The sequence below is a fragment of the Rhopilema esculentum genome, chromosome 17 (genome assembly GCF_057945365.1).
Source record: "Rhopilema esculentum isolate cy_ngs chromosome 17, ASM5794536v1, whole genome shotgun sequence".
Lineage (NCBI taxonomy): Eukaryota > Metazoa > Cnidaria > Scyphozoa > Rhizostomeae > Rhizostomatidae > Rhopilema > Rhopilema esculentum.
The window spans coordinates 862,040-886,492 of NC_142831.1; the positions used below are offsets into that span (position 1 = coordinate 862,040).

The 24,453-nt window shown below is 37.7% G+C and overlaps 1 protein-coding gene across 2 annotated transcripts; it reads left to right on the forward strand.

Moving 5' to 3' along the window:
* Positions 1 to 4,355: 4,355 nt before the first annotated feature.
* Positions 4,356 to 22,920, forward strand: LOC135696416 (dual specificity protein phosphatase 16). Of its 2 annotated transcripts, XM_065215801.2 has the most exons (6): positions 4,356 to 4,479; positions 9,460 to 9,571; positions 13,105 to 13,444; positions 19,930 to 20,256; positions 20,818 to 20,941; positions 21,483 to 22,920. In XM_065215801.2, the coding sequence occupies exons 2-6, from the start codon at positions 9,554 to 9,556 to the stop codon at positions 21,604 to 21,606; spliced, it is 933 nt and encodes a 310-aa protein (XP_065071873.1). In that variant the 5' UTR covers positions 4,356 to 4,479; positions 9,460 to 9,553; the 3' UTR covers positions 21,607 to 22,920. The 2 variants fall into 2 exon arrangements, with proteins under 2 accessions (XP_065071873.1, XP_088969491.1); XM_089113365.1 differs by lacking the exons at positions 4,356 to 4,479; positions 9,460 to 9,571; positions 13,105 to 13,444 and adding an exon at positions 16,505 to 17,453.
* The last annotated feature ends 1,533 nt before the right edge of the window (positions 22,921 to 24,453 follow it).

The window sequence follows — 24,453 nt, forward strand, 5'->3', positions numbered from 1 at the left end:
ATTAACTTATAGATCATCTTTTAGAAGTAAGCTTTTCCTGGTTTAGAACAAAAAATTCTAATCAGGGGGTGCAGGGGGCGCGATTTTGCTTTTTATCACGTGACCCTATTACGTACATTGTGATAACTCGGAATTTTCCTGTAATTAATAGAGAGTTTACGGAACACGACGCGACAGGTCCAGACGAACTGAATTCGTTTAGAAACGTGTTGTAAACGCTAATATTGCACTGTATACCAGTAGCAGCAATAACAAATCATCACAATCTACGTCACGGTGTCACGTGATTCATTTCCCGCCATAATTTGAAAAGGGTTTTTGAGTAGGAAAATGAAATGAGAAAGGAAAAATATTTCAACAACACTCTCATACAGCATTTTACTTTAAGTTAAAAGGAAAAAAAATTTGGCGCCAAAAGCGTGAAGATGTTTTTAGGTGTTGGGCAAAGTATGCTAGCGGCGATCTCGCAAATGATGTATTCTATTTCAGTGTTCAAAATGCATGATTTCTAGCAGAATAATTCTCCGCCCCTCGATGCTCAGAAAGTTGATGTCTGAGAAAGTGCAAATCTGCCATAGAAATAGTACTTTAGGAGGCGGAAGTTAATATTTCAGACAAAATTAAATTGTTTTAAAAGACTGTAAGTAAACCACTGTAAGAAATATTTTGAAACGTATTTAAACGAAGAAATATTCACAAAGCATTTGTGCTTGCTTCCCTCACCGAGGACCCTCGTCTGTACCCATACAGAATGTTTTACAATTTCCCCTCATTTTAGTTTTTATATAAAAAGTAATTTACGTTCTTTAGACATTCCCTATAAAATAGAAGTTAGAGCGCTTCAATCCTTGAAAAATTGGATTCTGAAATGCTTGTCGGGGGCTTTACAGATTTTGCTCCAAGGAGATCGGACTAAGTTTAAAATTGTTGAACACTGTTTATTATTTTTAGGCATTTGCTAACAACTTTGGGAAATCAGTTTTTACACGTAGAGCTTCCTCGCCCTACACAATTCAGAGTATAAATGTTAGAGGAATGGTGGAGGAAATAGACAGTTGTAGAAAAGCTACATATGACGGTTATTGTGTTTGATTTGTCAACCTTTGCCATGTAGAATAGCCATAGCTTTTCCAACCACATTTACAAAATGGGGCGTTTTCCCCGATTCTTATGGGTGTAGTTAGCAAAACTTTTGCCGGGGGTAAATCCCCGGACCCCCGGACCCTCTGCTGTAGAACTCCTCTTTGCCTCTCCAATCTTCCAATCCTGGCTACACCACAGAACACAAGTTCAAGAATTAAACAGTGACAGGTTGATCAGCTGGTAAAATTATCTTTGTAAATTATCAACAAAGATCAAAACATAATAGGCTATTATTTAAGCTAATGATTTGATGCCACACTTAGATTTGTGGCTGATTTTACTGATAAGGATCAGGAATAAAAACGGTGCAAGATCGGAGCCTTGTGTTGAAACGGCTACATTGCAATTTAACTTTTTGATAAGACTAGGGTGACAACCCATTACAAAGTCCTACATCCTTGTATACTTTACTATTGCATTCTTCCATGCTTTTTCAACAATTAAAGTAAAAAATAAAGAAACTTACCTTTGGCTTTATCATCATTGTATGATCACATATTAATAATGACTAGATCCCCTACGAACCATGTTCAATCGATCTATTTGTTAGAATTTGAAAGATCTAAAACTTTAGATAACTTAAGTCAGCTCTCCATGTACACCAGATTTAATTTACAAAATTTTCAAATCTAAGCGAATTATTCTAATGAAAATATTGAGTTTATCATAGTTTGTGATCAGCTGATCAGCTAAGCGCCCGGTTATTTTGAGGATATACGGTCTTAGAACTTTTACAGTAAAGCATAGTACTAAGTTTTAGCTGTTTTTCATATAAAATTTTTGTTTGACCCGGTCTTTTTGCTTGTGTATATTGGGCCAAAAAAGGAGTACATGATATTATTTCTAGGAAAGTATACTTGTTCTAAAATATTTTAACGTTCAATATGAGAGACTCCAAATTGCGATTGTTGCTTTGCCACTAGCACGCAGTGACCAGGGCAAGACTTTCCCTGCTCTCCTGGGCCAAAAGTGAGGAAGATAAGCAGAAGAAAAGTGCAAATTGTGATACATGGACCAAACTGTGATATGCTGTAAAACATGTGATATAAACCCAATTCATATCTAGCCCCTGAGTTTCATTTTTAGACAGAGGCATACTGGTCCAGATCCCTAATTGTATTATTGGTCATAAACGGAGAACGTTGATATTCATAGAAAGCTGAGATTCACAATATAAAAGCAGTTTGGTACGCTGAAAAAGACGTAATATATACCCAATTCATAATTTGCCTTGTTTACTCTGGTCCAGACCCTTAATTGTACCATTAAAGGCAAGGACAGAAAAATTCAAATCTAGTTTCTATCCCAATTGTTTATCCGAATGGAACAAGCTTGACCAAGAATTGAGACTTGCACCTTCTGTTTCTGTTTTAAAAAAATCTTTTTATCTAAAATCTGCCCCCCTGCAAAATCTGTCTTTAGAATTCACGACCCAATTGGATTATTATATCTTATTCAACTAAGGTTGGTCTCAGCAAGTTGAACCTCCACAAATTCAAGCACAATGTTAAGGATACGGTGAACCTACCCTGGGTACCAGAGCCGCAAAAATTTAACGGCAGCAAAACGGCAGCAACTGCGGAGACGAAGGAGGAAGAAGAGGGAAGTTCCTACCCTCTTCTCTCTCATTCGCCTCCGCAGCTCTCATTATTTTTTCTGCCGTTAAATTTTTGCGGCTCTGGTACCCAGGGTACGGTGAACCCAATGTGCCCAACGAGCGATTGCATTTAGGATACTGAGTACTTTTTGTTGCTCTGCCCTTCTTTTCACGTTTAGTGAAGAGATCTTCTCACTTGAATTGTTGAATTATTACGGCCATTTGTCCAAGTTACCAATTTTTCAAACAATGTACTGACACAGCTATTTTAATACGGTGATGAATACTGATGACTTGAACTCGAACACACTCGAATTTACCTTACGTTTCATCCGCTCAACTGGTCGATTTGACTGATGTATTTTCGAAATCTAGCCATATGCATGCAACCACCACAAAATCTCTTAAAGCCAAGTAAAGTTTCACTTTTTTATAGTAGTAATTTATAAAATTGTATTTAGCTTTAACTTTTCTTTTGAACGTCATGGGGGTAGTCATAGCCTTCTGCTACTCATTAGAAGCGCCGCAAGCTTCATGATGCGGCAGGGGCTGGAGATGCAGAAAGGGCACCTTGGGGTGTCAAAGTTTGCTGATGAAATAGATCGGGAATTGTCGTTTAGCCAATGACGAAGCCTGGTTGAAGGTGAAGACCCGCTCAAGGGAGAGAGGGTCGGTGTTCTATGGGCGTAGACCCAAGGGAAATTTTGCGTTGCTAGGTCCTAAGGACTCTCGGAAATGAAGGCAACACTCATAAAAATACATTTGAATCAAGACTACAGTCAAACTTCATTCTCGAAATTCTTTTCACCCCAACATCAACCATAAAGGGAGGCTAAAGCCTGGCTATAATGATATAGGTATCATATTCTGGCTTAGTTGTGTGCAGTGCGTGCCGAGAGGTTTCGGAGGCCTTGCGGCAGAATCGAAAGAGAAGGCCCTTTGCGCGGTAAACGAGCAGAAAAATTTTTGGGACCATGCCCTTTAGATTACCTAAAAATTCATCTCACCTTCTTGCAATTGTCTAAAAATTTTAAAATTTTGTTATGTCTTACTAATTGCTTTCACAAACTGGAAACACCGAGAGCGCCCTAAACCTAGGGCCGTCGAGAGGCAGCTCGGGCCCAGGGGTGGTTCACAAAACTGGACCTTCTTAGAGAAAATTTCAATCTTCTTAGAGCAATTCAAGGGCACTTTTTGGTTATGCAGTTTGCAAAAAGAGCCACTCAGCGAACTGCAAAGGAGCAGGTGAAGTGAATTTTGGAAAATTTGACTGATATATTGAACATATGCGAGCCAACGTACGTTGGTAGCAATCTGAAATCTGTTCAGCATTCTCATGAAAGTTAAAGAGAACTTACCAACGTAAATATTTTAAACAAAGAATTAGTCATAAACGGAGAATCATATGTTGTTCAGGGTATCAAACTCGTTTTCGGAAATTTTGGTACTTGTATAACAATTTGCGCAATCCTGCTGTATTTCTGCAATCATCTCCTGCAGTATATACAATATTTACACATCACTGTTTTATTCAAAAAGTCGACAGCCAGAAGCCACCAAAGAAAAAACACGAACACGAAAATAGCTCCATTACATCATCTCTAAATTTAGAATCGGCTTCTCAAAAGGAGGGCAGTACAACCGCCGTAAAACCTTGAAATGTTTTGAGTATAGTTTACGATGCTTGTTGCTAGAGTGCATATTTCCTGTATGACTGGCCTCAAACAATGCATGAAAAGGTATTATTTGCCCTAGTTTTTGCATAGGGCGTATTACTACGTTTTTGCTTTGACCTCGACGTATAAGTTCCTTGTAAGAGCGCGTTCAGCTTAGAGGGCCTAAGTAAACTCCCCCAATGAATGGAAAATTAAGAGATATATATTAAGACAAAGAGCTAATTAATTTTTTCATTGATAGTTACTATGTACTTGTACCCTGTGCCTAATTTCAAGGGATTTTTCTCCAACTCTTTCTCTAATTTCAAAGTTTGCTTATCAAAGAACGAATGTTGGTTGGTGTTTCCCCACGCAGGCAGCCTCCGACAACACAAAATTATCTCTAAAAAATGATAAATGTGACTTCGGAAGGCCAAACCCATGCAACACCTAACTCAAATTAGAAAAAAGCCGATAGAATTAACATGTCATCGCTATCCTCTGGAATTTAACTCCCCCTGGCACTGTCACATGGCCCTGCCCTGCCAAGCCGGTACATTTAAGTATTGCCTTGCAGACTCTAATTTTTGATAAAAATGCAAGATTGTATGCTTTAAGAGAACTGTAGAACCTCTTTGCATGCAAAGGCTCTCTTCAAAAAACAAGGTTTTTTCCACACAGTCCCCCATTTAAAAATAATTATGAATTCATTTTACATGCACTATTGACTGGTGAACCTAAAAACCATGCCAGTGCTTCTGTGGTAACAAAACATGGAAATTGCAACTCAAATAATTTATTGATAGTGGCCAAGTTGACATCTCCAAGGTCAGTGAAAGGTGCAGATGTGGAGGGGGCTGTTTTCTCCTGGGTGTCCAGCAGGGGCGCCTACACAGGGGGGGGGGCAGCTGCCCCTCCTGCCCTCTTCAAAGAGGGGCAAAGGGGGCAAGAAGTGCCCTGAAATATGATGACCACTTTGACTACTCTCGTTGTGTTAATATTTATTAGAAAATACTAGAAAGATGATAACACCAGCACAAAAATGCAGAGAACGAAAAGATTGTCTGTGACAAGGTTGGCCACAAGAGGCAAATATAATATATGATAAAAAAAGATGTGTACCCTCAGAAGAACTCCAGGAACCTAAGGAAGATATATCGGCAATCAAAATTTTACAACCAGTCCATTTATAACAGCCATGATTTTTGTAAAACCAATTATTGTGAATAGTGATAAGGCCATTTAATAACTATTTTCATTTATGGATAATTTCATCAAAATTTTCTTTATGTTTCTGTATGGGTGGCATATTTTCAAGTTAATATTTTATTATGTTACCCTACCCTCGCCCCTGTCCCACCTAGGAATGCTTGATTATATCAACAGAAAAATTCAACGATTTGCCCTGGGCACCAACACTGCCCCTCCTGCCCTAATCTTGTGCAGGCGTCCCTGGTGTCCAGGAAAGGGGTTCAGGGAATACATTGAAAAGCAAGCATATCACCAGTCCCCCAGGATGAGCAAGATGACAATTTGATAGAAGGTCATCATGAAAAGGTGTTTGTGTTTCTATTCAGGGAAAAAAGGGAAATGTATGTGCAAAATTTTTACCTGTTTCCAACTACCAGTCTGTAGAAGTGAGACAAACATAAAGTCATAATTTAAGGCTATGCATTTGTTGGTACCTGTAGCTTTTTTCAGCTGGCTGATAGACCAATGATTGTATCATGGGGCAAGTGGGGAGAGGATATAATCACAAACAGGATTAGTTATGTATTTGTCCTAGATTCGACAAGGAAATGGGCATAATATTTTTTGCAGTGTGATTTTTTGATTATTGGCATTCCCTATTGGCAAAATTGGCATTCTCTGATTGTAAAAGATTGTCTACTTAAAGTAAGATGGGTGTGGCCTAAATGTTTTTATTTTATCCCCATCCCTGCAGCACTGTAGCTGGTGCTGCCAAAGGCTATCGATTGCACTTTTATAATAATATTCAGGGACAATTGGCATAGATAAGGGGGGGATAAAAATTGGATTTAGTGTTACACCTTAGCTGTGACACAAAACTGATGGAGACGCCTATTTTTAAAATTCAGTTTTAAATTTTTAGATAAAAAAGATAATAAGATAAATAAAGCACCTTTTTTGCATCATTTTTTTCTACTGAATACCAAACAATGTTTTTTACTGGATCAAAGAAATATTTGCAGAAGAACAAGAAAATATTGGGGGAGTGTTACACCCCCACACCCCTGCACCCCTGGTTAACCCATCCCTGATAACATTGGTAATTGATTTGAACTGTTATAATTGTTGTTTAAAGTAACAATGAGATAGCCATACATCCTGAAATCTTGTATAAATAAATAAAAACTTGCAAAAATAGATTCAAATAGAGACTACAAGAAGTTATCTCATTTTAACCAAATATATCTTTGGCCTCATCGTATAGACACTTTTAGGTAGTTTAGTTTTTTAACCCGTGACAGAAGTTACAATGCAATTTGCAGGGAAAAATGCCATATGGAAGTAAGTTGTGAGGCTTTTTTTCCACATCATCGTAAGCAAGTTAGATCATAGCTGCATTGGCGAAATTTGCTCAATATGCCATAAACCTCCAACAAGAAGTAGTTACTGAAGGAAATTACACAAACACCCAAAATTCAAATGATGGTGAGGAGGGAATGGACAAGAAAAGTAGCTTTTCCCTACTATGCACTATAAGATGTTACACCAGTCCCACCTAAAAGCTCCACAACAACAATAGCATAAAAGATACCCAAAGGTATAAGAAGTTTTTATGCTGCATTAAAAAAACTGTTAGAGTCATACTGAAAAAAACAAAATGTGGGTGTGTGGGATGGAAAAAAGTGAACAACACTCTTATAATAAGGCTTCGCCCAGCACCCCTAGTTCAACCACGGAAATAGAAACCACACACCTTACATAAACCCAAAAACCCCAGAGGGGCAAATTGCTCCACAGCATTGCACAGATTCTTGTAGAATAGGTACAAGAAAATCACAAAGGAGCACCTCACAAGAGACCATAACAATTAGCAAACTAATATCAACTTGAAGAGAATCAAGTTAAAGACAAACACCCCTTGTGAAATGGACTCTGATTAAATTTTATTTATGAAAATTTTTAAGGGTGGGTAGCCTACAAATGTTTCTTGCAACATCTTTTTGTCAATAGCAAGTTGTCCCCAGGGACTTTGCACCAGTCTAAAAGTGATGGGGGGCTGAAAATGGTGTGACAAAAAAATTTCTGAGGACATGCCCTCTAGAAAGCCGCAAATTCCCCCTTTTGGAAAATACTTCCTAATATTTACTGAATTTTTATAAACAGTCTGGTTCAGAGAAGATATAAATGACTGTAAAATAAGATAAAATCAGCTTGTGGACAATGAAACACCAAGCTAACCAAGTTAGAAAATACATCATATAATTAAACAAGATAAAACACCAAGAAAAGGAACAAAAAGGGCTCTTTAACATTAAGAACTGTTACTTCTTAGGATCCGTTAGAGTAAACTATCCAAACTTGAGTTAGAGTAAATATTCTAAAGAATTATCTGACCTTTAATTGCAAAAAAGTGGGGTCGGGGCTATAGCCACTGCTAGCCCAATGGCTGCGCGGTACCTGGTTGCCCCCCTTGCTTCTTGATAATTATCATAAACAAATGCAGAATTATTGTAGGCAGTTTCTTTGCTTGCTGACAATATATATTTTTCTTAAACTCGGATTCATTTTGTTCTTCATATTATGATATTGCAAGCCATCTGATGAGGGATGGCTAAACCAACTATGAGCGATTTCATACCAGTGTGCACACTGAAACCTGTGTGTGCGATTTAGCTTGCTAAAACTAGAAAAGTATGGCCATTGAAAAGAATGCAATGAAAAAAATGTGAACCCTTTCCGAATCCAGATAATAATATAATATGCTGCTAGGCAATTCTAAGATATATAGGGTATTTTCGCTCGTTTTTAAGAGTAGGTCAGGGCGAAGTTTGTCGCCAGTTATATATGATGATATAGGAAATCAAGGTAAATCGGCAAAGAGAAAGGAATCATCTATGACTCTATGGGAAGTAGCAAGAAAGTTTAAGACAGAGTTGTGAGACCAGGTCTAACGGCCTTGTTCTAGGAACATTTTGCAGCCGGCAGCAATGCGAAGAAGAATTTCTGTGCGATAGGTAGTGGAGGCAATCGGATGTTTAGCTCAAGATTGAGATATATTAGGTATGCCAAGGCTTTGACTGGAGGAAATCAATGTCATAAGGATGCTGTCCAACTGCTGATACAGCACTTGGTCGTAACCCGACTACAGTTTTCTACCTGAAAACAACGATCATTCCAATGAGCCAAACGACTCAATGAAATTGTTGGTTACTTTTGAATTTTCAAGCTTCCCCAGGAGATCTTCATTGTAGCCAAGGCAGTTATTTCTTCTGTTTCGGCTTTATAAATCGTCATCAGAGCCATATCACCATATATATTTATTCAGATTTCAGTAGGTCAGGGTTATATATTATATTATAAATATATAGTATAACTTGAAATATATATCGTTTTATGTTATTTATTTGTAAATATCTATAGTTAAAAGAATATGTTATGAACTCTAAACTTAAAGTTAGCTTTCACTTGAATTGATAAGCTTGTGATGAAACCCATTTGTCGACCCATTTTTCGTTTTTGGTGTTTTGTATTATGCGAAAAGATTGAACTGAAACTGATTGCAGCAATTTTGTTGTGCTCCAGAATGAGGTCAGCTATTCACCTGCGTAACCAACTGGCCTTCTCCCATATTTGTTCACCTCTCTTCGCTGTTTTATGAAGATCTCTCGCAATTATTCTAAAATGTGTGTACAAAGTGGGAAAAAATCACACGCTGTAGAAGAGCCTCCTGCCTAAAAGCTGCTTGGGACAGGACTTAATTCCTTTGTAATTGTATAACGCTGTTTTAATGTAAACCTACAACTGACCGTAGAGCAAGTTTTCAGCTTTTTTGGGGTTTCGCAAGATCTTTGAACTTGTATATTTTGACGACAGGTGAAGTGCCTCGGCCAGTGGTTGTGATGGCCTCTTGAAGAGACGTTGGCAGTCTAGGTGGACTGGTGAATCAGTTTTGAAAGACTGCATCTCGATGAACATGAACAGTGAGGTACGATACTAACCTTTAATATCCAATTCTTAATCAATGCCCCATGAATGTTACCTTTGGCCGTCGCGGTCGTTTTTGCTGCCTCCAGTTTTTGAGATCCGTGTTGAATTTTGTTATGGTCTTCTAGCGAGGTCTCCCGATATTTTTTTAAAGAGAATTGTCTTCTTAATGCTGGAAACACACTTTGGGAATTTGGCAATAGTTAGAGATTTTTAAAAAACAACTTTTTGCAAAGATCTTATCTTAAATTCTTTGAAAATAATGCATTTATGCAAGACACATTGCACCTTCGTATTTATGATGACCTTAACGGAGGGAAAGGAGGCCGCGTTTTTTCAAGCTGATATATTCATCAATGAAGACGTTATCAAAGAAATAGATAGAAGAGCCTTTTTAACATGCTACGTAGGAGCTGGGTCAAATGGCCTCCTATTTAGCACCGGTTACATTTCTTTGTTGAAAGCAAGATACAACCACCCCTTTGTTATGGGAATAATTGCTTGAACCCTATCTATTTTATAAAACCGTACTCACCATATCGAAACTAACGAAGCTATTTCTGTCTGTCTAAAGAAAACGACTTACGAATTAAATGCTTGAGGCTCTCAAAGGCGTCTTTTCTCCACATCTATTCACTTTGAAAATCTTCATGCACAGTTTTCATCTTTTAAATAAAATGATTTATTTATATTCGAACCATAGAGACCCAATATGTTATTTAAGATATGTTATGGGCAGGTTTTGTTTTTCCATTAATATGAAAGCAGGAAATCGATGTTCCAGAAGGTTCGACCGTAAAATGCTTTTTACATGAATTCTGGTTTCTGTCAGTGAAAACAACTGTCTGTCACATTAATTAATAATTCTAGCTGTATGAATGTTGTAATGTTATGTATGAATGTATGAATGTAGCCTTATATCAGGGACGCCGGAGCAAAATTTGGTGGGGGGTGGGCTCTAGACTTGCAAAGTTTTATGGTAATTTTTCCCCATAATCTTTGATGCCACTATCTGGATATTCACAGTTCAGGAAAAAGTGACGGGGCTATAGCCCCCAGTCTTCCCCGGTTCCGGTGTGCCTGTAGATTTGCGGTGTGGCCCCCATAGGGGCAACGTTTCACACGTTCGAGCACAGTTGTTTATCGTCATGAAGTTACGCACAAAAAATATCATTTTCATGTGCATGCAAACTGTGACCTTTCATAGATCTACTGAAATAGATAATCAAAAATTAGTATAGTATGAATTCACGTGCGTTTGAAGAATGCAGACCTGTCAAGTTTCAATTTGAGAATGAGTGAGATTTTTTAGAAGGAAAGGAAAATGTTTGGTCCAGAACGAATCCTGACTGCCACCCACACAAGAAAAAGTACTCTTAGGTGCCTAATTGCCGCCCCCCCCCCCCCGCGCAAATTAATTTTTGAAAATTTTTCCAAGTTCAAGCAAGCGGAGCATCGTAGTGTAACTGCAACCCCAAATCCGCTCTAACCGCTCCGATTCCGATCTTCTGAATTGAAACTCTAACTTAAGGGATATTATGCTCCTCTTTTACATTTGCAATCAATCCACAATGTGTCATAGTCGCAAAAAAGCTAACCTGCTATTTGTGTAGGCTTGCCAATAAATGTAAGAACACTTAACCTATTAGGATTTTTGTTATCTAGTCATCTAGTCACTGTTATCGTGCTAACATATCTTGTTTGCTAGGATTTGGAATAAAATTGAAAATTTAAATAAACCAAGATGTTTGTTGCAAAATGCGTGAGAGTTCTGTTTTGATGCGTGTGAGCGTGAGAAAGGACCGAAGTTCTTGTGTCTCACGCAGAATGCGCGTGACTTGGTAGGTTTGAGCATGCCTTGTGAAAAAATGACTGATAGGGCATCATGCAGAGCTACGCAAAAATTCGTTATTGCTGATTTTGTTTCGAAAAGAAGCTAGAAACTTTACACGAATGAAATTTGTTCATAAGCAAAAAAATGGTTCATATTTTAGCAAAAATGTTAGCTGATAAATGTTTTAGGCTCTACGTCGGCTATTGCAATAACAATAGCGATTTAGATTTGCATAGTGAGAACCTGACCCACTTCTTTCCGTGACTTGATTTAAGTTGCAATTGAAAACGAGGCATCAACATGTGGATTTATTCAACTTTACAGCAGTAGCGTCCATACAAATTACGTAGTATAAAAACAATTTCTTGAGAATGATAATGTGCCTGTTAAATATTCTCACGCATGTGACCTAACCACTATTATTTTAAAGTGAGATTCAAGTACCATTTTAGGAATATTTTTTGAACAGCACAGCTAGAAGATTAAGCAAAGTTCCTGTCATCCCAGGGAAAAAATTACAGAAAACCCTTTCAGCTTTTCATTGTTTGTTTAATGTAGTTAAAACTCGCACATGTGAACCTGGTTATTTTAGCTCCATCCAGTTATCAAAATTTTAAAGCAAATACCACAAAGCAGTGGATATTTGAGGCCTAAAGATTTTAATAAGACAAATGTAGCCGATAACACAAGTTTTTTTTAATCAACAAAGTGTTTATGTCTTTTGGGGTGGATTTATTCTCTTCTCCTAGGTTGTCCATAGTCATCAGCAAACCGGTTTTTCAGGTCTTTTCAAAATGTTCGATGGATAATTTTTGTCTCCTGCAGATCTTCCTCTTGCGTTATGCCAGTCAATATATTTATGCCATTTTTTAAACTGCTTTACAAAGTTAATGATGTATTTATGTATGTATGTATGTACGAACCTATTTTGAAGAATTTGGAATAACTGTCTGTAAAATTATCATTATTATGCTTTTGTTACTATCAGTTTTTATTGTTGAACGGGACTTTACATCTATAGAACTAATGACACTTGTTTATCGCATACCAAGTTAACCACTTTTTTAAGTTATGTTACGTTTTTTAAATTGACTACAGCCCTCTGGCAACCGAAAAACGTCTCGTCTTTCTGTTGTCATCTGAATTTGGTAAAATGAATCATGCGATATGAGAAACAACCCATTGATAACACAAGCTAGAACAACAGAAAGATTTTTAACACCTACCATAGTTCCATATGCATTGGTTTTGGAATCCAAGAATTAAGGTTTATGGATGCACAGTTTGAATTTATTTCCAAATTAATTAACGAAGCACTTTATAAGAACCTGATAAGGGTATCACGGTATCAGTCATAAATGATTCTTCTTTATTGAGGAAAAAATTTCAGGCTGTAGGTTCTAAATAATAGAGGTTTTCATGTGCGAATTTTTAATACAATTTTAAAGCAAGTTGACTGTCAAAGACAAAATATCAAAATGCAATTCTCGTCCTACTTCACATCGATAAAATTTTGCGTTTGGTTTTTTTTATCAAAATTGCTATATTTGTTATGTTACTATCTTTGTCATTCTCAACTTTTTTTAACAACAAACAGCTCAACTCAATATTTAGATAGACACTCGATAATCTAGATAGTCATGCCCTTCTGGGAATGCTAGTCGTGCCATTTTCTGACTGAAATTACATTCCTTCTGCAGGTCTCCGGCCTCCAGGCTTCAGAGCTGGCCAGTCTGCTTGATGGTAAATTGGAAAAGCTTCTTCTTGTTGACAGTAGATCCTTCCTGGAGTATAATGATTGTCATGTGTTGGGGTCCATTAATATCCAGTCTTCAAAGCTTATCCGAAAGAGACTAGAGCAGAACAAGCTCACCATACTGGATTTGCTGAGAAATTCCAACTACAAGGGTGATCCATGCGACAAGGTTGTTGTATATGACCAAAGTACAACTGATCTTGCCGCGGTGCCCAAAGAGCATTTTCTGCGCCTCGTTGCGAAGAAACTATACGAGCAATTCCAGGCAGTGTTTTTTCTTCAAGGTATGGTTATCTTACGGCTACTTATGTTATAGTTAGATCTGAAACATTGGTGTCTCATTTTATGTGTAACTAATTTGCCTTCTTTTTCTCAACCCATGGGTACACTTTTTATCACTAAGGGGGACACAACTATCTGTCTGCTCTAAACTCAAAGCACGCCAATGACTGTACTCTACCTTTCGATGTGTCATTTTTTCTGCAGTAGGTATCTTAAGTAGAATCACCCCCAAACGCTAGCACTCTTTGAAAGTATACCCGGGCCGCGTCTCCCGGAGACGAAGAAACCAGGGGACGCCTTGCACACGTGCCGTTTGCCCCGCTACTTTGTACAATTCATTCAAAAATGGCTTCGAAGAAAATGCAGGAAGTTCTTGGACAATTTTTTTATCATTTGCTTGATATAGAATGTTTTTAGAGATATGCACGGGTGCAAAATAACTTGAACAGGTCGATAGGTTTGTGTGTTGTGCTCATCTAATTAAATAACATTGAAGATTTGAGAGCAGAATTTGGAAAGAGGTTTCAAAGCAGTCCGTATTGCCTTAATTCAAATTAATTGCTTTTTAACTGCGAAGGAAATTTCATACCAGGAAAGGATAAGGTTAGGTAAGTGGAGGTTACACAGAGAAGCAGAGAGACAGTAGAGTTTTTTCTGTTCTCTTGTATAAAGCAGAAACGTAAGACAAGGCATTGGAATAAACAATAGACACGTGAGGGATAATGAGAATTAGAATGCAGATAGTACGAGCAGCTGGTGTCAAAGGAGAATTATCAAGCAGTCTACCTTAGCCGCCTTATAGTAAACGGACACTACAAGTAATGCTTATTGAGGGAAAAGTTGCAGGCAAAAAAAGTTGAGTGGAGGAAGATTTGAATTGGGGTTGTAAAATATCAAAGTCTGGAGTGACACCACAAAGTAAAGTGAATGGAAGCAAGGTTGACGTAATTAGGATACAGTGTGGTCAACCTACTTAGGGACACGGTACTGACGTATGATGTCATATATCGAACATCGTAATGTCAATTTCTAAACATCATGATAACCATTTCAAATACCAATTTGACAGACCCTTCAATAGAAAATTAGCTGTTGTTTTGAAATGTTCAGACTCTTTGCCACAAGCTAACCGCTGCTATCTAGCTGTTGAATATAATTCTGCAACCAGGCTCTAAAGATTGGGATCATTTTGACATATGTTTATGGCTTCTTACCTACTTTCTTCTAGACATTCGTCATGTGTTGTCGTGTACTCGCGTCAGAGTTGATCGTGGCCAGTCTGATTGTTTTACAGTGATTTTGTACTAGCAATGATTTTTGGTTTGGTCTGGAATATTACTCATTTCAATGATTTCATTAAGACCCTTTATACCTGTCGCTCAAAGACATTAAACTTAGACTTTTTACTTGACTGGCTGGATCTGATATGGACGGTGGAACCCATCAACTCCATAACTTTAAAAGGAATGGTTGCACAAAAGTTTCCTATTGACGTGTCCCTAGAATTTGTCTTATCTACAATACCGGAGAGATGGTGTTGAGATTTTGCAGACACATCCCCCTTCCCAACTGTGATATCTTTGCTATTAAAGTACGAACTTTGAATGGTTGGAAGGGGGTCCATGTTTGACTGTGTATACCTGCTCCCTGTATATGTTCAGGTGTTTGTTGCAACTGTTGTGGCCAAGATTTTAGGTTTCCATAATGTCTCAGCAATCAACCCAACTTCTCAAGCCTTGTGCAAAATTAGCTACGTTTTTGTGGGTAAAATTTTCTAAGATTCATGGGCAGATCTAACAATGTCGTTGGGTTCATTCAAGATATTCACGAAAGAGACTTTTGCTGTAGGAACCGGGCTGCTTTGAATTCTTAGAAAACGATTGTGTCAAAAATATTTTTCGCATTTGCAATAACTCTTTTTATGGGAATCAGATAATTTATGCCTTGTTTTTGTTTTGTTTAATTTAAGGCTCGGGTGCTCACATTGATTTTTCCTACAACTACGTACTAGAAAACGATTCTAGGATCACTAAATAACATTTCTGCATGTTACTTTTGTTTGCACAAAGTATTACATTGAGTTGATATTGAAATCTGACTCTTCCGTTCTTCGTGTTTTTGGCATGCCTCGGTATTCTTATAAAATGTGTTCTGTTTAAGAAAGAATGTATTTGTGGTTTCGCTTCTTTCTAAATAGAGGAGACTTGAGTCTGACATGTTTAACATTTCATAGACGCGTACACTTCCTTGCACATTTTCCACAGATTTAAATTTCAATTAATTGGGGTTTTTCTGTTGATTATGATTACTTCCAGGAATTTATAGAGGAAGTTGGCTTGTAAGGGATTTCAAAAATTACATTATTTTTGAAAGGTATCTATTGATATTTGAAGTTATGACTGGAGCCAGGGGTAAACAAATATGTTGCGCCTGTGCCAAGAAGGTGATTTTTATATATCTGTCTTTTCTTAGTAAGAAAACGAATAAGTGTGAACGGACAGCGTCTTCATCAACGAAAACGGAGCGAAACGAATACGGAGCAGTGTGAACGTAGCCTTAGTCTTCTGTTTTTTGGCATGCCCCCAAATTTTTCTAACATTAAGTAGTCACATTGATTTCTTTCCGCGAATTGTTTATACGAGGCTAGCTAACTCCATAATTCTTAAAGACAGTTTTGCCCGTTTTCGCTGCTTCCATTGATCTGTTCATGTGAGCTTTCCCATTAACAGAACTGAATGATGTAATCAGTTTTTATAAATTGAAAGTAAAAGTTCTGTTGATTTTGGAGAGCAAGACTCTCTGTTGGATTCATTGTCTACCGGGTTGAATTTAAAACAGCATTCCAAAACAGTTTTATAGGCTATTGTGAAAAATTATTTGAAGATTATTTAGTCTTAATTTAATTATGACTTTAAAATATTTTTAATTTTGTTTATTGCTCCTCCTTCTGTGTGCAGCTTTTGATACGGGCCTACGATGGGTCACCCGAAGGTCGGAGGTAATCCCCTCCTCTCTCCCCAGAAGAAATGAAACTCTAAAATTATTTTTGTCTTGTTTCGCAAAAGCAGAATGTTTTGTAAATGAATGCGATGTAACAATTGGTTTTTTGCTTTTTTCATTTGAGTTTTTTGCTTTTTTCATTTGAGTTTTTTGCTTTTTGTGTGTTTGAGTTATGGAGCCTGTGAAGGAGCACAAATCACCTGTCTTTGAGCAGCGGAGGAGAAAACAACGAGTTTGATAAATAGTACACGTCATGCGATTAACGTGTTTGCCGCGTTCACAAAGGAAGGGAAACGCGGCTCCGCGCGTCTATTGTGTGGCTTCAGTCGAGGTATAATAATGGGATATGAGTCATTCAGTCATGTCGAAATACCAACCATGACTGTGAACTTGAACGGGGGAACAAAACAAATGTTTTAAGCGAGTTTTCCCTGATTTCACTGCAAAATTTATAGATTTATGTTCGGTTCGGTGGCATAAAGTTTTTTGAAGCCCATTTTAAAAGATACATTGATGATTCTTTAGCTGAATTGTAATCCCGTGCTTTGAGGAGACATGTTTTTCGATGTTGACCCCCGGCTCAAAATATGGTCCGGCCTTCCCCAAGACCTAGAGTGAATCAGATATTGAACGGATGACGTAATGGACGGTGGATTGTTCAATAACGAGTGGGAGATGAGAGGGGCTTTAAAATATTTGCAGCCTGCTACAGACAGATCATTTGCATCCAAACACGCACGGTAGTTAGAGGCAAAGCACTGTTTATCTGGTGAATCCCATTAGGAACTGATCGCATTTGATCATCACAACAGAGGCATCTTTATGACAAGGAAGGACAATATGCGCCTTTGCTAAGTTTCTAGAGTATTTGCTTCCAAAATATTGACAAGTTCCCAGTCCGGGAAGCGAATTGCAGAACTATGAGGGCAAAACCTGGCTCTTTACAGCTTTGTGCAACAATTGACATGATTGCCAACGAAAGGAGGTTATTTAAGCCAAAGAAGAAGAAAGGTAATTTCGATCATTTCCCCAAGCTTCAATTTCTCTTTTACAGTTGACCTCGTTATTTCGCAGAAGAACAGGGTACTTTTTGCTTATCGATTTGCACGTTTTCGTTTCGTGTCTTGCGTGCATGGTGTACATGCAACATAAACTGCAATATTCGCACAAGAGAGTGATGCATTTAGGCCCTGGAGCAACGATAGTTTCCTCAACTTATTGCATTTTCCTGCTTTTAGAATGTAAATTCAATTTGTCTGTATGAAGGCAATTCAGCCCCTTTCCCTGTATTTAGTTTCAAAAATGGAAACAGTTTTCAGATAAATACTACGTAATATTGGGGCGTGGTGATCCGTATATGGTATGCCTTGTAGAGGATGTTTTTGGCGTTTTTTCGCTTCAATTTTTCAATTAACGAGAAAATGCGGGCTTATGGAGGAGGGGGCGTAAGATGAAGTGCATATCGTAGAGCAAATACGGATATTGAACGGCAAGTTTCCCTAGAGACTCAATCGCACCATTAGCATTTTTGTGAGCTTGCAAACTGAAAATCTGTTTTTCGGCGCTGGATAATTGTTTGGTCTTACTTCAAAAGAAACTTTTATTGCATGGCGTTTACTTACGAAATCTTTATAGAGATCTTTTACACTTGCAACGTGTTTGATTGTACAGTGGTGTGTATTTGGGTTGAATTCCATTGTAATAGTGAGTAGTTAGTAATCGTTTATTATTCTATTGTAAGACACCATCAATTAGAAATATTTTGTATCCCATTTTGATTGTCGATATACAAGGAACACGTCACGTGGTATTGTTTCATAGCAGGTAGAAAATGCACAGATTTTCCGTGTTTGGAATGAAATGCGTATGCAGAAGACCTCGATGCTAGAATATTCCTCTTTCCAAATCAACATTATTTAAGTAAAAGACAAAACAATTTCGTTTATTTCATATTTATAAGGGGAAAAGTTGAACATGAAAGATTCACACCCCAAAATAAGGGTTTTCCCACCTGCACGGGCTTTAGTTCCCGGTGGTTTGATAAACCTGTTCGCTTTCATGTGTTACCTTTGTCTTGGCAACATTTTTCGTTAGATTCAATTCACTGTAAACGAATCGATTAATTGTATGCGTTCGCTACCTTTGATATTTTGAGAAAACCGCAAAGAATTCCTTTCAACTTTTATCAAAAATAGCAAGCTGCTCTTTCTGACTGGCTGCATCCATCACCACTATTCCAATGACACTGCCATAAACCAACCCGTAGCAGAGAATAAAGCTCAGATTTCCTCACATGGGTCGACTTTTTTTGCGGACAGTGATAGACAGTTATGATTCTCGAGTGTCCATACTGTTTTATCTTAACGTAGTGTACAAGGTATTGCATTTCCAGTATAGAACATATAATGCTAGATTTTCACTTGTGCAGCTGTGAATGACTCATCCGAGTTTACCTTATATTAGTGTCTCGAAGATCCCAAGACGCTGAACTCAGCATCGTCATTTTTGTAAACATTATGCAAGCTTTTCAGTCACAGGATGTCTCAAGCGCTTCGGCCTCTTTTTGGGGATGCTGACTCAGCGGCCAACTTTAGCTGGCTGTGGTAATTCGAGACGATGACTCGTCCTGTTATCTTTTATTGCGCAAAGTTGCGTCATCATTAAACCACAGTCTATTGATGGATCAAGGGTTAAGCGCCGTTTGTACGTTTCTTCCTACCTTGTTTTGAGCCACAATGTTGTCACTGCTGCCTTCACCTTGGTTTTTCACATTCACTTTAAACATGTGGTGTCCAGTCCAGATTCTCGCCACTTTGGCTGGCTGGCTTAAGGTTTCTCACGGAAGCACACATGGTATATTCGAATGCTGACTAATCTTTCTGTTATTTAATGCTGCATTCTTGAACGATGTTTGTTAAACAGGTTTCAGATTCCTTCTTTTACAGGACCTCCGACGAAGGGGGGAGGGCCGGGGGGCCTTGGCAAAAAATGGAGTTTTTTTCAAAATCTTTTGTTGTGGGTGTTAAATTTTCCCTTGGCAGAACCCCCTTACAGCAGAACACCACTGTTGCGCGGGAAGTATTTTTTCAGGGTGTTTTGTCGATAAACAGCTACAACTTGGGACAACTGTTTGCATATAAAGTTTGTAATGCATAATTAAGTCACCGCTGGTTTACACTTTTTTTATAAGGTTACATTTGGATTGAGTATTTGAAAATATGTCTACAAAAAGAGCAGATTTTATCGGCTAATTAACCGTGCCACCCAAAATGAGATGCAAAACTGCTTGTTAGTAATTTTAGTATGTATTGATATAAGCAATTTTTGTTTTTTAATGGTAGAAAAATCAATGTTGAAATAAGACCTTTGTATTATCCACGAATTAAAAACATTAATCCTTGGTAAATGTTATCTTTCTGTTATAAAAAGGAGTACAGCCTCTCTCTAGGAGAATTATCTTTTTTCTAAACCAAGCTCTCTTTTCTAGGGGGATTCGCTGAATTTGGCAACCTTTACCCAAAGCACTGTGAGCGAAAGGAGGAGGCTGGGAATCTACTGTCCATTTCGACGCCATGCATGTCATGTAGGAACATTCCGGTGACAAAGATACTGCCGTTTCTGTATTTAGGAAACGAAGAGGACTCTCAAGATATCGGAACCTTGCAAAGTATAGGAATTGATTTCGTTATGAACGTGAGCGAGACCGCGGCGGATTCACCGCACGTTATCACAACGCATTATATGAAAATACCCGTCCGCGATTCAACGAGCGAAAACATTGTCGATTGGTTTCAATCAGCTTTTAATTTCATAGGTAAGACCTACTTCTGTTGTTCCTGGGAATCGAGACAGGGTGAGGGGGTTAACTTAACCGGTATGTGTGATGCTCGTGGTTGCGTCATTTTTAGGGGTACTTTTCTCAGACAATACAGAATGATTTCACCAAGTGTTTTGGAACCTGGAATAAACGATGCACATGACCAATTTGTAATCATCTAGAATTCGAAAAGACTTATCTAGCAAATGCTTGAAGGCTCTGGTGCAACCAGCATGCTTTGCGGCAGCTGTTTTACACGAGGTAAAATTGATTGTATTTAGTTTTTCATGAAGTAAGATATTAGGATGGTTTCGAAAATATAGTGGCAAAGCATGCCGGTTGCACAAGGGCCTTTAATAAATCGAGTAACTCCTGCATCATTTTAGCAATAAAAGATGTTTGATAATAATTTCCAGTTCTTTAAAATCCATTTCTTAGTAACCATCTTACATATAAAAGTTGTTTTCCATTTATGTAGAAACTATTTCGAGCTATTTCGAGCATTTCAGTGTGATACTGTGAGCCATATTGCAGAATTTATTATTTTTCCCTTTTCAGATCGAGTTAGAACCTGCGATGGCAAAGTCCTAGTCCACTGCGTAGGAGGTGTATCGCGCTCGGCAACGATTGCTGTAGGATACGTAATGCGACACATGCAGTTGTCTCTTGACAATGCGTATCGGTGGGTGATTTTACTTACAACCTACTTCACATGTTTTTGTCGTGGGCTTATTGCAAGAACTTTGTTTATGATTTTATTTCGTGCTAACCATGGGAAACTTCACTGCAACGAAAGACGAGGCCCAAAATTTTCGGTGCTACCACGCCTTTCAGATTAGCTCAAAATGCATCTCAGAATATTCCTTGCAGTCATTTCTTGCAATCCTTTAGAACGTTTTACTATTTTTAGACATGGCGATGACGCAGGGAGCATGGAAATAGATAGCAACCCTGCGACTATAACATTTAATATAACAACTCAACACTAATTTATATATCTAAGTATTGAAGATTACATAATGCAAATAACAATTACATAAATTAGCAAAAAACACATAAAACACAAGTGAGGAGGTTTTCAACAACAACTTACCGAAACCGCTCTGAGACACGAATGTATCTCGAGGTTCGCTGTTTGCTAGAGTGAATTGCCCCTCGGTTTTTAGGCCCTTTTGTTTTTGCTTTCTAAATTGTCTGATTAAGCTATTTTGTCTTCTTTGTAGATTTGTAAAAGATAAGCGGCCAACCATCTCACCAAACCTGAACTTTATGGGCCAGTTGCTTCAATACGAAAAGCAGCTTGCTGATAATGGGAGCATCAAAATCACAGATGCTTCAAACCGTTGAATGATTTCCTGTTTACTAGTCTTAATAAATTCTTAAAGTTTAATCCGCGCGCCTGTATGTTAGTATTTAATTAGAACTAGCTGGTATATATGTGTATTTTTTATTGGCCAGTTGTTCAGGCCAGTTTTCGTACAAATTGTGGCAATCTAGTACTGTGAAATAAATGTTATTTGAACCTGTTAGCAGTTTATTAATTCATATTTGTATAAAGGTTCATTTATGTCTTAAAGTGAAATCAAAGGCCGTTCTGTATGCATGTCGTTAAGACATTATAAACAACTTCTTGTGTTGAAGTAGATGCACGTTTTAGGCCAAGCGTGTTAATTTCCTTTAAAAGGAAAACAAATTCATAAACATTTTACATAATTACCGTTTGACCATGATTTTTAGCTATTATTATTTGCTTATTAAGTTCTAACTGGATCTTTTTGCTCATTCACAGCACCTTCCTTTGTCCTTCATGTTTTGGCCTCGTATTACCGCCTTATATTTGGCCTCGTATTATCTGCTTTGATTAAAAACCGTTAACCTTTTCGAAAGGTTAGGACACAGAAAAAATAATGACTAAGAAACTTTGGTTAAATACAACACGAAAGTATGAATAACATCTAGACTGAGCATATTAATTTGATCAGTGTAGCTAGAAGCAATTTCTGAAGCATCATTTCGTCCTCTAAGTGTTTCCTTTCCTTAAATTGTTGTATTCAGTATGTTGATAGTTGCATAGACTTAAGAACCAGGGGGCACAGGGGGCACGTGCCCCACCTCCACTTTTCATAAACAATGGTAAATTACCTACTTGTTGCCTACAGAGGTGCCCTTATTTTTAATACATGCCCCCCCCCCCCCGCCCACTTTCGAAGGCTTCATACGTCTATTTAGGTTTATGGATAGTTGTTTTCTTAGATTTCCTTAAACATCTTTAACTAGTTGCAAAAAAACTGTCACTGCACTATGAAGAACGAAATTTTTTCAGCTACGGGTACTTATAATACGGCAGGCACTCGTCAATAATAGATGTATTGTCATCGATCTTCTGTCGAAAAGTTATGTCATCCGCAATTGCTGTCCGAATCAAATCAAAGCCCTAGAATACTTTCTGCGTTGCATATTACACAAAAATTGAAGCATTCCTTATTTGATTAAAAATCGTCAGTTAAGTCGAATGTTTGCAATTGCTTGTAGACCTTAAAATTGTACTTGTTAGATACGACCGTGTGGTTTTGTGTATATACTTACTTTAAGCAAAATTTTTTTGAGTTTGATATATAGAATCTACAAGCAAGACCCGCTTGCAACAGAACCGAAAAAGAATTTGTCTCTTTGATTATTTGCACTGAGGCTGACCTAAGTGACATGCATTTTCCCCTTCAAATAATAAGACTGGGAACACGTTCGCTGGAACGAGGGGCTTGCAAAGGATTGATTTTGTCAAAGTTTCTGAGATATACTTGTGCCTTGTGCTACGTAGAAAAAGCTGGTTTTCGATTTATGATGAAGGAGGGTAGATGTCAGCTGGACTATCACACAAGCAGGACTAGGCCACAGTTCTGGAGCACATATAACATTTTCATACGTTCAGTGGATTTCTGTTAGAAAAATTATGATTACAGTCAACTCTGTGTATTTCAAACTGTCTGGGTGATCGTCAAAATGTTCCAATTACGAAAATGTTTTCTCAGTCAATCAGATTTGAACCTTTTTTGGAATGTTAGTGAAAACAATGTGCTAAAATGCCACTTATTGCCTAAAGGCCCTTGTTAACGTAAGTTGTAATACCATAAATCCTCAAATAAGCCACCTCCCAGAAAAAGACACCTACAAAGTGAGTTTCCCCGAGGGGAGCTGATACTATTATGTTGACCACCCATTATACCCATTATACCAACAAACAAATGACCAATAATTAGAGCAATGCCTGAATTCGACTTTAAGCCACATATTCCATAACCAACGGTTTAACTTATATACACAATAGTAAATTTACAAGAAAATCAAGAAATTGCTAACTTTCTCCTTTTTAACCCTCTAAGGATTTACTTAAGAACTCGCAAAAGCGAAGTTGTTAACAGCAAGCCATGCTAACGAGAGTTAAACTTGTCCCATGACTTTTTAGTGCTGGAGAGGGCAATTGATATTTGTTTCCTTGCTTTGGTCTTCTGCGAAGGAGGCGAACGTCCATAATACCTTACATCCAATTTCATGTACTACATGGTATTCTAAACTGGGGCTGTGCAAACAAAGCCACTCTAGAGCCTTTAATGCATAAAGCGTAGCTTTGGTAAATCTGTCAAAATGATTGCCTTTCCACTCAATATTGCTTTTAGTCGACAGGTTGGCAAACGTTTCTATCAGGTAACCTTGACAAATTTTGCATGCTTGAAAAGCTCTGATTCTGTACAACAATATGTAAAAAAGCTGCACGGGCACAAAAAAGAACAACCCTTTTGTCTTTTTTTGTCCCTTCAGACAATTTCTACCACCTACAAAATAATGCTCTTATTTTTTATGGTAACGAATTTTAGAAATTTTTGAGAACAGAAATAAACGTCAAAATATTTTTTTTATGTACATAATGAAATGTTTCCTTGTGCAAGGTGCCTGAAAAATCCATGTCATTAATTTTCTCTTAATTTGGCAACACATTTATTGTTTTCTATTATTACTTTTATATTTTTAATAGTGAAAAACATTGTAATAATTGTATCATTATAGTTACTACTTCCATACAAGTTGTTAAAAGTAATACCCTCTCTTTTATATCATTTATATCATCATATTATATACAGGCACAAAGCAATACGACGACGAGAATCCAATGTCACGAAATAAATTTTCAAAATAAAT

Coding starts and splice junctions, on each gene's coding strand:
- LOC135696416 (XM_065215801.2), top strand. Junction 13,445..19,929: donor GGCAGTGTTTTTTCTTCAAG/GTATGGTTATCT, acceptor TCTCTTTTCTAG/GGGGATTCGCTGAATTTGGC. Junction 20,257..20,817: donor ATCAGCTTTTAATTTCATAG/GTAAGACCTACT, acceptor TTCCCTTTTCAG/ATCGAGTTAGAACCTGCGAT.